The 14,778-nt window shown below is 43.4% G+C and overlaps 1 protein-coding gene across 4 annotated transcripts in view; it reads right to left on the reverse strand.

Annotated features, from left to right (window-relative positions):
* The window catches only part of LOC120816049 (alpha-actinin-4), a 37,992-nt gene that overhangs the window by 7,462 nt on the left and 15,752 nt on the right, over positions 1 to 14,778 (reverse strand). For 2 of the 4 annotated variants that reach the window (XM_040171349.2, XM_040171331.2), the window contains exons 2-15: positions 11,931 to 12,045; positions 10,564 to 10,683; positions 9,053 to 9,139; positions 8,193 to 8,280; positions 6,992 to 7,070; positions 6,681 to 6,762; positions 4,456 to 4,541; positions 2,882 to 2,974; positions 2,659 to 2,784; positions 2,443 to 2,547; positions 2,130 to 2,277; positions 1,529 to 1,679; positions 1,052 to 1,160; positions 63 to 203 (exon numbers count right to left, since the gene is read on the reverse strand). In XM_040171349.2, coding sequence (XP_040027283.1) covers positions 63 to 203; positions 1,052 to 1,160; positions 1,529 to 1,679; positions 2,130 to 2,277; positions 2,443 to 2,547; positions 2,659 to 2,784; positions 2,882 to 2,974; positions 4,456 to 4,541; positions 6,681 to 6,762; positions 6,992 to 7,070; positions 8,193 to 8,280; positions 9,053 to 9,139; positions 10,564 to 10,683; positions 11,931 to 12,045 — 1,530 coding nt within the window. Of the gene's footprint in view, positions 1 to 62; positions 204 to 1,051; positions 1,161 to 1,528; positions 1,680 to 2,129; positions 2,278 to 2,442; positions 2,548 to 2,658; positions 2,785 to 2,881; positions 2,975 to 4,455; positions 4,542 to 5,620; positions 5,707 to 6,680; positions 6,763 to 6,991; positions 7,071 to 8,192; positions 8,281 to 9,052; positions 9,140 to 10,563; positions 10,684 to 11,930; positions 12,046 to 14,778 lie in introns of all 4 variants that reach the window. The other 2 variants (XM_040171338.2, XM_040171320.2) reach the window with 1 other exon arrangement.

A 14,778-nucleotide genomic window follows, 5' to 3' on the forward strand; every position in this document is an offset into this window, starting at 1 on the left:
CCTTAAGAGCAACCTTGAGCCAGATATAGTTTACGCCTCTGGTTGCTGCATGACTCCGTTACCTGGATCTCCTCGATATTGTGGACGATGAACATGTCCTGCAGGTCCTCCATCGCTCCCTCCATCCAGTTGTTGAAGGGCGCAGCTCTCTTGGCGTACTCCAGGTACAGCTCGTCTATCGACTCCAGCTGCTTCTCTGTCCTCTGTTGGCGAAACACACGGATGAAACTCAATTTAGGCCAATTAAGGACGAGAATTCAATTGGGAGGATATTAATAGCTGTTTGGAGGACAGTGAATACTTAATAAAGCAAAGGAGACAAATAACGTACTTTTAGGAAATAATTTTATACAAACTTATAAACACAAACACTGTCTACTGTCACTGTTTAGTAGCTCACAACTAAAGAGTTTTAGCTTTAAAGCATGTGAATACAATATCTGAGATATCAATGCAGTTCTGAAAGATCAGATTACACACTTGTGGGAGCTATTTAGTTATTTGTTCTTAAATATTATGGTTTGTTGATATAGTATTAAGGTAGCTTTTTGTATTTGGTTTAATCATTTTGTCACTAAGCATGTGTAGTTTTGGTTAATTGTTTGGGTAATTGGATCACTAATTAAATGGGTAATACTGTGGGCACATGGGGGTTATTTAAGGGCATAGCCAGGTATAGGACCAGCATGCACCTGGGTGACAGTTTTTTACCAGCAATACAGCGAGGCAGAGCATTGCACAGGAAGGCAGCCAAGCCAATTGTATGCGTTTGTTGCCTTCTTTGGAAATAAAATCTGAACAAAAGGAACCGATTGCCTGGACAACACACTCTCTTGCTGCGTGACAAAAACAAACAGTAGGTGCAGCCAGCGGCCTTTGATTTAAAGTTTTGTAGGACAAATGGCCACTACAACACTAATACGTTACTCTGGCCCATTATGGAGCGTTTCATTAAATCCTGTTTGTCAGTGGATTTTTAAAATGTAATTTGCCGGTTAGCAAACATTTACTGTATATGCACACACGCAGCGGAATGGTGTGCAAGCGTTACCTCCAATGACTCCTTGCGGCCATGGGTGAAGGCCCCCAGGGTGTCCCACTGGTCGCAGATCTTCTGACAGCGAGCGTTGACGCTGGCGGAGTCGTAGTAGTCCAGCTCGCTGGAAGTACACAGAGCACAAGAGGAGCCAGTTTAGAGGCCACGATTTACTTACGCACAAATCACCCAAATGGGTTTCTTGGTTAGACGGCTGAGATCTGTGGTTATCGGGGAGTATACTAACTTTGAGGCTTATAAAGAAAGACATTTGCTAATAAGGGTCTATTAGCTACAGTCACACCCTAAAGCACACTCCGCTTTATGGTCTATTCGACTCTATGAGCATCATATATAAAGACTTAAAAAAAAAAAAAAAGATTGAGAGGCTTGGTTCCTAAAACTTTTCTGTCGGGGCCCAACATTGTGAGACCACCCAACAGCACCGCGACCCCCAGTTTGGGAACGACTGACTTCACACTTCTTCCTTACTTGAGTTCCTGTGCGATGGCGGCGATCTGCTCCACTCTGTCCTGATGGGCTGCCAGGTCGCTCTCAAAGGCCTCGTGTTTCCGTAGCAACGCCTTGACCTCTGACAGGGTGGAGGTCTCGTAGTCTTTCTGCGTCAGCATGGCCTCCTTACCTGCATACACATCAAAGGAAATAATCCACATCACCTTAAAGTTGATGTGATTTTAGGAACACCGGACTTCTATCCGATTCTGATTCAGGAACACATGAAAGCTGGCGCTTATGTCTACTTAAAAAAAAAAAAAGAAGCAGATTGGGTCATCAGTTTTTTTTTTTTAGTTTAAAGCATTTTTTTTTTTAATGAGAAATATTGAACATTTTCAAAAAGTATTCCATGGTTTCATTTTCAGAAACGTTTTTCCTCCTAAACCCCTGTTATTTTTAGCTTATAGTAAGCTATAGTTCTGTCAATATTTATGTGGCATAACAATTCAAAAACGCAGTTAAAGAAAGACCTAAGAGGAATATTTGCTCTCGACAGAGATAAAAGAAAAAGGAAGAGGATCCAACTTGATCACTGACAGTCGATTGTTCACACAGCGTGTGCATGCGCGTGTCGTACCGTCGGTCCAGGATTCGTGGATGGCGGCCTTCTGATGGAACTTCTCGGCCAGATGCTCCAGTCTTTCCAGACGGCGGATCTCGCTGAGGATCCACTCCTCGTAGCCCTTCTCCGCTCCCTCCAGAGTGTGCCACGCTCCGTTGATATCCTGAGAGCAGACAGCACGAGATACTGACATCAGAGTACAGCAGGGCGCCGGCTTCTTCGCCCCTCTAGCTCAGTTTGCAGATGCAACAAGCATACGTTATGCCCCCTGGAACAGATGATTAACAATGAAAACAACTTAAGAGGTGAGCGATCGCGTCACACATACAGACACCATGCGTCCCTCTGACGGCATGAAGGCAGGTCTGTTGCTGAGTCTCAGTTTGGTCTGCAGAGTGTTGAAGCTGATCTCCAGCTGGCACTTCTCTTGGACCTGCAGGCAGGAGGCTCACATGCGTTAGTGGACACGTTCATGCAGGTTGGGACAAAGACCCTACGCTCGGCCACTTAAATACAACTTCTGGCAAAGGGTAACTCCCCGTACCTTGGGGGGTTTGTGGACACAGCGGTAGTCTCTGAAGTCTTCCTGCTTGGCCTGCATGTCGTTCACGGTCTTCTCCTGGGTACGGTTCTCCAGCCAGGGGATGGTGCGACGGATCCACTCCAGCAGCTGGAAGCCAGAGGAAAAGACGGGTTCAGGGAACTTGTGATCAAAGCTCCTTCGACGTGTGTGTAATGTTAAGTGGAAAGGGGCGTTTGGTCCTCACCTCGCTGGCCAGCTTCTCGTAGTCCTCCATCATCTGCTCGTTCTCCTGGTTAACAGCCAGCACCTTGCAGATGCGATTGGCGGCGGTCTCGGCCTAACGTGAAACAGAAGGGTGAGTGGCGCTCGCAGTGACGTGGAGTCCACTCAGTGAAGAGACAACGCAAGCGTCCCCGGGTCCTTGGAACTACCTCGGCCTGGGCTTTTATTACTCTGGTTTTAAAAACTTACTTTGTGATCACACACTCCACACACAGGCAGTGATACATCTAACCATAAGAGCACAGATTGTTAAAAAAAGTGTGAATGAGCTGATAACCAATTGGAAATCAAATGGATTGGACTAATTAAATCATGCTCCAGCAGTTGGTTAGTTTGTGTAAAAAAAAAAAGAAAAAAAGAAGCTCAATCTGTTTTAATGCTCCATGCGTCTCCTGGCACAACTCAGGAGTAAGTCCATACATCTAGTTACAGGTTCATGTAGCGCTGTAGTCCCCATCAGTAGGTCTGCCTAGGATATTACACTACTGTACGCTGGAATAAAACAAACACACAGTACACAGTGCTTTGACATGTGGAGTAAAGCCAAAATATTCTGTACAACTAACTTTCTTTATGGCCAGCACACGTTTAAGTTGAAATACTTCTGATCCTAAAATGATACATTCCATATATAGTTATACAAATATCACAGACTAAAACTAACTTTTAGAGCCGAGGTGTTAATAGCTGAAGAGACACTGAAGGACATTGACCAGTGTTTCCCGCAGTAATAAACCAACAAGGTCGTCATTCCCAAACTCAAGTCAGTGTAATAACCGGTCACTTTACATTGTTTTCCACAGGATGGATGGACATTTAGTCGGTAAGAAATTAAGGCCGCAGCCTGCATCTACTTCAGTTACAGCCTTCTACCCATTAATTCAGATTAATCAGCTGCAAAAGACTTGCTTTAAAATTAAGAAGAAAATATTTTAAATGCGAAAAAAAGGCGTTGGAATTTTGGAAAATAAGATATAAAAAAGAAAAAAAGATATATATCATGATATTGTTAAAAATCACCTTTGTCCAATACATATTTTTAACAAACTCCATTCACGTAAGCTACAACACGTAATCGGATAAAACAATCGTGTGTCTTCAGAAACTAAAGACATTTGAGAAGAATCCAGTACGATCTCATGCGATTCTTTCAGTAGGAGAGTAAAGACGACCACGCCACTAACGTGAGTTTGGGAATTCAAATCCAGACTTAAAAAGGTACGTTGACTTCAGGGGAACACGGCCCATGTCCAGAGAAACCGAAGCGTCAGAAAGCATTTGATGTTGTCGTCAGAGTTCCCATCAGGCTGCTTATCTTGAGGACCATTCCTGACTTTCCAAATAGGAGGCTCAAAGCATCTCACTTTCCTAAATGCATGGGAAAAATTTCAGGATGTGCCTGTGATTTGACCCATGTTTTGAAACTAGATGATATTCTTAGTCCATGTCATATCTCAACTGATGGGATCCCCATTTTCTTTCTTTCTGCTGTTGCATTGAGGTGTTAATGAGTGTGAAAAGGCATGAAAAGCTCACCTTCTGCGCGCCAGAGAAGGCGTGATAGAAGCAGGATACATAGGTCATTATGGCCTTCTCGTCCGGCCTCAGCGTACCCACGATGTCTACGCATCACCCAGCAGGACAGAAAGAGGTTGGCGAAGGAAGGTAAACAGAGAGAGAGAAAGAGAGAGTGAAGCCAAAGCTACCCAAAGCTACACTGTCCTCGCTCCATGCAGGGTGCGAGAGCAAAGGTTGGGAAGAGAGACGCTTCCTCTTTAGGTGCATCTTCAGGTTGTTCCCATTACCACCACCAATCTCCACCTAGCCCGAGGGCAGGAGGACGGACGCAGTCCTCAGTGGAGTAACACGGCAAAGGCCGGGACACAAACACACACATAAGCTCTTAAATCTGAAAGTTCACTCTAACCTCAAAGTGGGACGGGGGTCGTTTATTTTGGTTAATTTAGCAAATAGGAATAATAACACAACATTATCACTAGGCACCGAACAATATTAATCTTTGCTCCACTGTCTGAAACTACAAGTCGAATGAACGAAGCGCATCTCAAGAACTCATTCTGTAATGGGATCACTTATCCAACTCTTCTTTAATATAATCCCATTCGGTTAAAACACTTAACTAGCAGGTCAGGAGAGGTATGGAGTTAGTTTCTAATCATCCAAACTCTCTGTGGTGTGTCACTTGGCATCAACTGGCTTCCTGTGAGGTCTATAGTTACAGGAAGTAATTGTTGTAACACGGGACGGTATCAGTAATCAAATTCACATGTTGAGAATTTCTTTTTGCCATAAAAGGTGCTACTGAAGGAAGCAAAGATACTACATTTTTAAACGTGTTTGACACGATGTCCAAACATCAGGGAGGGATGAAAACTGCAGCATTAACCCGCTAATAGTATACTAAAATAATCTTCTCTCATCAGCTATAACAATTTATAGTCTTTAATTTTTAAATCATTGACGAACTTTTACCGCATCTAGCAGTACCGCTACAGTCACATTATTTGAGCTTGTGTGTGTTTGTGCTCCCGATGAATCCAGTGTGGGTTCAGAGCTGTCTATGGTTGGGGGGGCCTAGCGGTGCTGTCCAGACGCTGAGGCATGCTGGACAGGAAGCAGCACCTTGTTAGTAACCAGTGGTGGCGGGTTAAAAGGTGGGGGGCAGGGGGTCAGGGGGTACCTTCTGTGCTCCAGAGAAGGCATGGTAGAAACTGGACACATAAGTCATTATGGCTTTCTCATCCGGACGACCAGTGTTCACAATGTCTACAATGAGGGGGTGGAGACCGTGGTTATGAAGACACACACAAAACATATCCTTTTATTTAACAATCCAAAGAATGAGAAGGGAGAGGGGCGACGGGGAGGGGGGATGACAGACCTCGATTTAACACTGCATCAACAGTGTGACTGAGGGAAGTGAGTCAATGAGAACCTTTAACGATTCTTTTTTGAATTATAAATTAAACTTTATTTTTTTTATTGTTAGGTCCAAAAAAGGTTCAAGATGTCATCCTCAAATGTATTTGTTTAACCACAACTCAGACATTCAGTTTAGTGTAACAGAGGTAAATACTTTAACGAATTGACTGCTGATTTAACGATTATAAATTGGTCAGTGTTAGTTTCAGTCCATTGGAAACTAAAATGACTGCCTTATCAGTTATCAATCAGCTGTTATGCTGACTTTTATAATACATGTAATTACATATTATCTATATTCTTTTCTATAATAATGTCTTCATGGTGACACCAAATGTTTTATTTACATTTGAATAGTTTCGAATGAAAAGATTCAAACTTCCATTTAGTTGTCGTCCCAGAGTGTTACTTTACAGAGGAGAAAACTGTTTAACTTGGATGCTGGATGTGTTTTCAGTGACCCTCCATCATTATTGAACTGAGCTCAATAATGTTCCGTTGTTCTTTGAGCCCTCTGCAGTCTCCTCAGTGGTTAGATTGAAGAGGTTTGAACTGGGATCAGATGATGCTTCAACAGTGCCGACACTAAACTAACCACCGGTTTCTACCGTGGAGTTTGAAGAAGAGGCAGCGAGTGTACAAGTGCTTTTACAAATGTAACCATTGAATGGTTGTAAAACTACAGACTACTTCCCACTAGCACATCATTCACCAATTTGTGTGCATGTAAACAGCCACTCATTGAAAACAGTTTGCACAGTTGAGTGGAGAGAGAACACACACACACACACACACACACACACACACACACACACTACCTTCTGCGTCCAACATCTTGGGGATGTCCAGGTGCTTCTCAGCCACTTCAAAGGCGTTGTTCAGATTGGTCACTGGGTCGTCCTAGACAGCCAATCACAGTGTCAAAATACTATTGTTGGCAACTTTCTAACTACTGTTTTGAATGACATTACATGGACAGATACAAACATTAATCCCCAAGGGGAAATTTGTGAAATGTAATTTAGCTTTAATTTTTAACCCATCCCACACAGTGGGAGTAGTGTGCAGCCGTAAGGGCGCCCAGGGAGCAGTTAGGGGTTGAGTGTCTTGCTCAGGGACACTTATATACCTTTCTGAGGCTGTCGTAATCGATGAGATCTGGTCTGTGTCTGTGGATCAGAGCGTTGAAGGCAAGACCGTCCTTCCAGCTGTGAGAGAAGAGACGAGCAGAGTGTGAGGCAAGGGGGCGGCAATGTGTGACGAGCCTAACTGACACTAACCAAGGAGCTGGCAGCGTGTTGGGCAAAAAGAGGTTGCACTCTAACGCACTGCTGAGACGATAATAAAGAAAAGGTGGGCGTCCCAGAAAGTGAACATTGATGACATCCATAAACGTAACTATGGTTTTGTGTACTTTATTATCCAGAGACTTGTGACGCATTGTGCCAAAACTTTCCCGGATTTATGTATATCTGTAAATCTTTTCCAAGCTGAAATTTTAATCCAGGACTTTTGCAGGTTTTAACGTGCTTGAAAAGGCGTTTCTTGGTCTTTATGTGCCTTAGACTGCTTCTTGACACATCCCATTATTATGGATTTGAATAAATGTACACATGCACACTGTATCTAATAGGCGGCTTCTGGCTCCAGAGAAGTGAAACATGTTACTGGTCCTCCAGCAGGGGGCAAAATTTCTATACATGCATGGAAGCACATGTTGAGTCCTGAAAAACCACTACATGCTGTTCTAGGACCAGTGAGGGTGTTGATGAGTCACATTTCTGTCTGTGTGGCACACGAATGCCAAAACTAATCCTTTATTTACTGCCAGCACTAGAGCTATCACCACTCTCTATGCTCATCATATCAAAGTCATGTGCCCCCCCCCCCCCCCCTCATCTCCCCATCCAGTGACAGCAAAGCAGAACCAGGGCCTCATCAGGAGCCAAAGAATTTAAGTGCAGCCAACCAGGTTATTGTCTCATTGATCTGGAACTTCATTCATTTTTCTCTTTTTCATGTGATTAAGACTTTTGTTCCATTTTCTACTGACTGAGCCAGCTGGTAGCTTGTAGCTTAGACACTTGTAGGAAGAGGCCTTGAACACTTAAAGTAAACTTCTCTGAAGTATAATGGAAGTGCTTTTTAAATTAACATCTTTACAATAATTAATAAATATATTTACTAAAATGTCAAATCTAGTATTATAATTATTATAAGTAGTCAAAGTATACCAATGATTATAATCAATTATTCAATCATTTAAAACGTACAAAAATGTGATTGTGTGTGTGTGTGTGTGTGTGTATGCGCATGTGCTTGCGTTTTACCTCATGTGGAAGTTCTGCACGTTGACATTCTTGTAGGGAGCGGTCTTCCTCTGGCACCACAGGAGAAGACCCTCCTTTGCAGAAGTCTCTGCAACAAGGAGGAAGAGGTTAGCGGAATACAAGCGAGGAGGAGGAGGAGAGGAAGAAGAAGACGAGGAGGAAAACAAGGAGGTCTGATTGGTAACACGTCTCTGCATCACATCAATCGATCATTCACCGTTAGCGCTGAATAGAAGCAGTTTCTGGCCTCGGACTAGAGAGGTGACTGATGTTGCTTACTGCGAGTGCCCGAACAAACGTATCAGCTGCTTATATGGAGTGTAACAAATATAGCTTAATATGCTTTCTGGTGCCCCCACAGTTAATTGAACACGGTTGGTTTGAAATTAGCCAGCAGAGAGGCAGCAGCAGCTCTTCAAACAGAGCTCAATCGGGCACGAAGCCTTCCAAACATCGACTGATCGGCCGGTTCATCCTCAGAGGGGGACGGATGAAGACGACTTCTACTTGTCCTTTTTCGTCTCAGTTCAAGTTCACTGGTTTCCAACTCTTCTCTGTTAAAAGTACCTCGCAGCACTGACTGGTCCCTTCAGGCCTTTCTCCAAAGCCACGCCCAAAGTGGCCGGGATCATAATCAAAATGAACATGGCTGTTCTTAGCATGAGGAAGACCCCGGTGGACTTTGTTTCGGCAGAGCGTTTGACTCGTTTGTTATCAGGATGCAACGACGATTTGACAGAAATATAACATTTTTGCAGAAGATTACCCTGCCTTTAATCCTGGAAGCAGAGCCACTAAAGAGGGCACACCTCTGCCAAGATGGATGCATTTATGCAAATTAAAACCCCAGGAAGTAATACCTTCCACGGAGATGTCCTGGATGGCGAAGCGGAGGATGATGGTCCAGATCATTCCCAGGGTCATCTTGGCGTTTCCGTCCACAATTTCTGCACGCAAATATAAAAACGATTGAAAAAGTCAGTCAATCAATTACCTCACCTGAACTTTATTATCTACATTAATTGATTAAAGTTGAAAGTCGCTACAATTTACTTGAACTATCAATCATTTCAAATGTAAATGACCATTGTAAACATCCAAATCAAGACCGCGTAAAATGTATATGTACAGTTACCAAATCTTCAACTCTTTTAAGTGTGGTTTCATGACCAGTTTTCTCGTGTGTGTCTGCAGTCCTATATAAATTAGTATAAATTAGACTTTGATTATCCAGGATGGTTTGTGTTAGTTTCTAAACAGATTTAGTTTTGCTTAATTGATTTCAATTGGTGATGAAGTTTTTGGTAGAGGTCTTGAACTAAAGTTATTTTATAATTCAAGGCAACACTGTAACTGATATACAAATGATTATTTTTTGGGTTGATGTATTGGGATTGAAGTCCCTCAAGATGAAACTGGAATGTGTCAGTCTAAAGTATTTCTGTAGGATGTCCTCCTCTCACAGCATCAACACCATGGCTCCCTTGTTTCCCTCCATCTTCAGCTCTGTTAGTTTCCAGTAGATGACCTTTAGTGGGCTGCTTTCATAGAAGACCAGAGAGACTATGTGTTGATGCGTGTGCGCACAATGTGTACCGTGTTCAGTGGTGAAGTATTTTGGAGTTCAATAGCATTTAGTATCAGCAGTGTCATGCGGCAAGAATGTCACGTCTTCCTGAAAGTAGGAATAAAGGTCACACTTCTCCAGCTGACTCGCGTCACACACTCACAAACGCACGCAAACAATGCAGTGTGATACAGTTGCCCTGGACCCGTGTCCTCAATTGGCAGTGGACTGGCAGAGGGGGAGGTGTCTTACTCTCACATTCCAAGTCTGAAGTACAAACTGAGTGAATGTTCTGCTAGAGGCACAACAATGACAGATCTCAATCGAATGATATTTTAGCTATCACAGATATGTAAAATGTGTTTCATGTGTCTGTAGGTGACATTCTTAAGGTGAAGCACACCTCTTAAAGTGAAACCCCACATATATTAAATACACAACAAAAACTGTTAAAGGGCAGGTAATGTCTTAAGAGCTGTTACACTAGCGCGGTTGAAAGTAATTGACTAATTTGAAATAAAAAAATAAAATTGGTTAATCAGCAATTGTTTAATTTGGTGGCCAGATATGTTATATTAAAAAGCTATATAAATTAGAAGCTAAATGGAAAAAAAATATATTTTCAGGACAGGCCTATTCTTAACAAAACCATGTTCAGATTCATATTGGAGCCGTTTTAATTAGGACTAGAGTGGATGAATGACATGTCGTTTCTCCAGCGAGGTCTGAGGAACAGGTTTTAGCACATCACATGGTTGTGATTTTTTTGGGGGGGGGATGGGGTGCTCATTTTTATGCGCTTACCCTCAGCTCCAATAGAGACTAGCTTGACTCCTTTGCTGGCGATGAAGTCAAGGGCTTTGTTGACATTGTTGATCTTGTGCACCCTCATCTTGCCTCGCTCAGGTTTGGGTAACCGTTCACCTGTGAAGACACACGGACACACACGCACGGGGACAAACAAAAAGTGAACAGTTAGCTCCTGCGGTGATGAGAGCTGGGCATGTTTCAACAGGCTCGGCAGAAACACGCTCCGTCAGGACGGTTAGAGTTACGTAGGGGACGATCAAGGCAGAGCAAAAAAAATAACTGGCGTGAATGCAAACGATGAGATTTTATTACTGCAGTTTTCATGATGTACTGAGCTACAACCCTCCATTAAGGACGGGCCTGCAGTCATACGAGGACAGATTTATAGCAGCTCCTGGTTTTCTGTAATGAATACATACACTGCAAAGAAAGATAAGAGATGCATCTCAACTTTCCCGACACTGGACTTAAGTATGCAAGTTACATCATGGAGTGCATGCAAGAAGTGCCCGTAGTCATGGTGACGATTTCGCCGTTGTTGCTGTATAATTTTTCTCGCAACAGATGAACTGCTGTTACCATGTTTTAACTGCACTAGAGTCTCTGGTAGCAGAAGCGTGCCGCCAATCACAGTGAGCTCACCCAAAGGCACGGACCAGGCGGATATAATAACGATGGTTTGGAGCAGGATATAACTACCAGCTTTCAATAACAAACATTGTTACGTTATCTACACAAGTGGACAATTACCATGTGATGAAAAATATTTCACACATTCTAAAAACAACTACCGGAAGTATACTGCCTGCATGTTGTATTCAACATTTTGTCTAGATTAGCATCCAGTGGTAAACCATCGGAGCCCCGTTCCACCTATAGCCATCTGCAGACCTCGACTATAAAATTATTCATGATCAAACTGACAAAAGTTCCATTACACAGAAGGTTTGGAAAGTCACACCTCCACTCTTGTACATTTCAAAGCATCCAGCGCTCGGACAACTGACTCAGCGTGCAGTCATGTCTAATCAAGTGTCAAATCAAGAAAGCTTAAACTTATAAAATAAAGTGACAAAATCTCCCCTGACGGAACATCTTTGGTACGAAGCTATTTTAGGTGTAGACGTAGATATAGCCGTAGTACAGAGCGCATGGGTCTATGCTGAGGAAGAGCTCTGTGAGCGACCACGCCCGGAACAGAGAGCCACGTTGTGAATCTTCAACAAAGAAAAATAATTTAGACGGGCAGCCTAGAGGCTCAGGGACGCCCCAATTGTGAGTGAGGGGCTGTGTGTGTTTGTCAGACGTTCCTACAATAGAGCGGACACATCGTGCACAGGGACGCGACACAGGACAGTTACCTGCAATGACCTCCAGCAGCAGCATGAGTTTTAGTCCATCCCTGAAGTCCTCCTCGATGTTCTCGATCTGCGTGCCAGACTTCCTCAGGTGGGAGTTGCACCACGCCGTGAACGTCTGCGTAAACAGAAACCGGAGGCACGTGGTGATTATTAAAAGCCCGTTTGTGTGTTGTTTTCCACCAGCTTTTAACAATAAACCAGAATGAAAGAAAAGAAAATGTAATGGACGGGAGGGAAGGTTGGAGCGGCTTTGATAAGACTGGCAGATGCAGAATAATAATAAGGATAAGCTAAGAAATAAGCAGTGAAAGAACAATTTACTCTATGTTAGCGGAACAAATCTCACACGTCAGATATTTTAGCTACAGAAATGTGTTTGTCATTTTTAATGTGATTGAGTTTCGTGGCATTGCGGAGAGATTCACACCACTTACGGCTCGCCATCGATGTTTAAAAAGAAAAAAACTTATTCGACGGGTTTTGCCGGAGATTGAAAAAACATGAAATGTTACCCAGCTAAGTGATGTCTGTTATGTGAGTGAAGAGAAAAAAAGGAAGCAAGAAGGTGAAGTAATGAAAGATTGGTTTCTTTCCCCATTTTTCAAACACTCCAGATAACGTTTGTGCCGTCAATACCAATCAGGAAGATCCATTATGGGGGATACGAGCCATTTGTGTGTTGTTGTCATAGCAGCTGGTAAACAAGGCTTCAGATAAGGGAGCTGTGTGGAGCCTCTGTACGTTAGCTCTGTACAAACCGGTGTCTGGATGGACAAACCGCCTCCCCCGTTACACCGCTAAAAGATATTGACCCGAACACATCCTTCTTTCCGGCCTTGCTGTTCACAAACATTATGACGGGGGGGGGGGGCTCGCTGCCCCGCCCAGATCCCACCACCATCACAAAGCACCCATTGAGCCTCCTGAATAATAGCACCCTTTAGCCCCCTGGATGCTCTGTGTGTCCGTTCCTTCCTGAGCTCGGCCCACACACACACACACACACAAAAAAATGCAGCAGGAAGTGTGACTGCAATGACAGGAAGTTCCAGGTTAGCGCAACACGAAGCAGACAACCTGTGTGGAGCTGCATCCATCGCTGTCACTGACTTCTGCTCCACAAAGATCAAAGAACCTTCTGCTTCGGGAGCATCATAAAACATAAAAAAAATTGGGAAAAAGTTCATTACAACTAGGGCACGGCGATATGACAATTACAAACACGTCAGCAGCTTGTTGATAAAGTAAAGACACTTGTGCTTTCTAGTTTTAGTTCTAGACAGTGTTCAAATTGAATGTGAATTGGACAACTACTGTCTGCCTCCACAAGTCTCCCAAATGCTGTTGTGATGTGCATGCGTCTTATCCAACACAGGCTCTACGGAGCGCTTAACTCTATTGCATGCGTTGTGTTTGGGGTTGAACCTTTTAAGTTTTGGCTTTTACCGGCGAGAGAGAGGAAGCCAGTGGGAAGAAAGAGACAAGAAGTTCAGACTCTTATATCGAGCTGGGAGAAGAAAAAAAATGAAAACCAATGTTGTCCTGGCAGAACTAAGTCTGAAGCTCCAAAATCATAACTAACTCAAGGTTTAACCGTGAACGGTATTTCATAAAACGTTAATTCAAATACAAGTTTGCATGTATTTAAATACCCCCAGGTGTCGTGGATATCTACTGGCTGAACGGAGCAGAAGTTTCAAATGCACACACACAAAATTTCACATTAGAAAAGTCATGAAAACCTAAATATTAGACTCATGCTGTTCCCCTCCTACTGCTTTATCTCTCGACGTGCACACGCACGCAAGCGACAACAATAAACGTTTGATTACACACACTTCTTATATCAGTGTTGCTCACGTCAACTCATTTACTGGTTCTTCCCACACCCAACAGCTCAATGCATGTGCAACACCTGGAAAGAATGCGCCAAGTTGAAAACAATGTTATTGCTCTGCACGTCAGCAGTGTGTTTTGTAGATCACACACCCTCTTGCTCACACCGATGAGCTCACTCTTAGAGCAGCTCCACACTCGGCCTGTTTCTGTAGGCGTCCACAACCCTTTACTTTGTGTCATTCCTGTGAAGAAACTGCTATTATCTTGTCACCAACTTCTCGTAAGATTTTTCAATAACCTTTTGTCTTATTATTAGATAAATATTCTGAAATAGTTTTATTTTAAGAAAGATATATTGAGTAGTACACATAGTTGAGTCACATTCTGAAATATTTGTATCTTGATTCTTCAAGGCGTGCCCACCTTGTGATTGATAGGTCGCTGGCAAGGCCACAGGGACAAAGGGATCAACCCACAGATCAGGTCACAGAGTATTGTTCAGTCATAAGACTTTAACCCTTGCATTGTGTTTTAAGCTCATTAAGGTTAACTAACAATGTGTCGTTCAGCTAGACTGAACTCCCCCCTCTGAAAAAAAAAAAAAAGAAGAGATGGCGACGACCCAAGCGCCGCACCTTGAGACTTCAAAACAGTGACCCACACACCTGAAGTCCCGATGCCTACGCCCACTTCCTGTGTACAGTCTGACAGGCGCTTGGACCTTTTAAGCCAACAAACTGCTCCTAACGAGTCAGAAAGGTCTCACGCTTTTCAAGCCACACATTTTATTCAAGGACTTCCGCAAGATGTATTATCAGCACGGCCACACAGACATCTTTTGCCACTTCCTATAAAAAACAGTTGCAGTGTGACCATGAGGATTTGCACCTTTCGAGAGTGCCGTTTCATTTAATCCCGCAAGAGCGTTTGACACCACCCCCCAGACACAAGGCCTCCTATTCTTAGAGGCACAGCGATAAAATAATCGCGACTAAAGGCTGGCGCATGC

This window comes from Gasterosteus aculeatus, chromosome 1, assembly GCF_964276395.1.
Source record: "Gasterosteus aculeatus chromosome 1, fGasAcu3.hap1.1, whole genome shotgun sequence".
In the NCBI taxonomy this organism is placed as follows: domain Eukaryota; kingdom Metazoa; phylum Chordata; class Actinopteri; order Perciformes; family Gasterosteidae; genus Gasterosteus; species Gasterosteus aculeatus.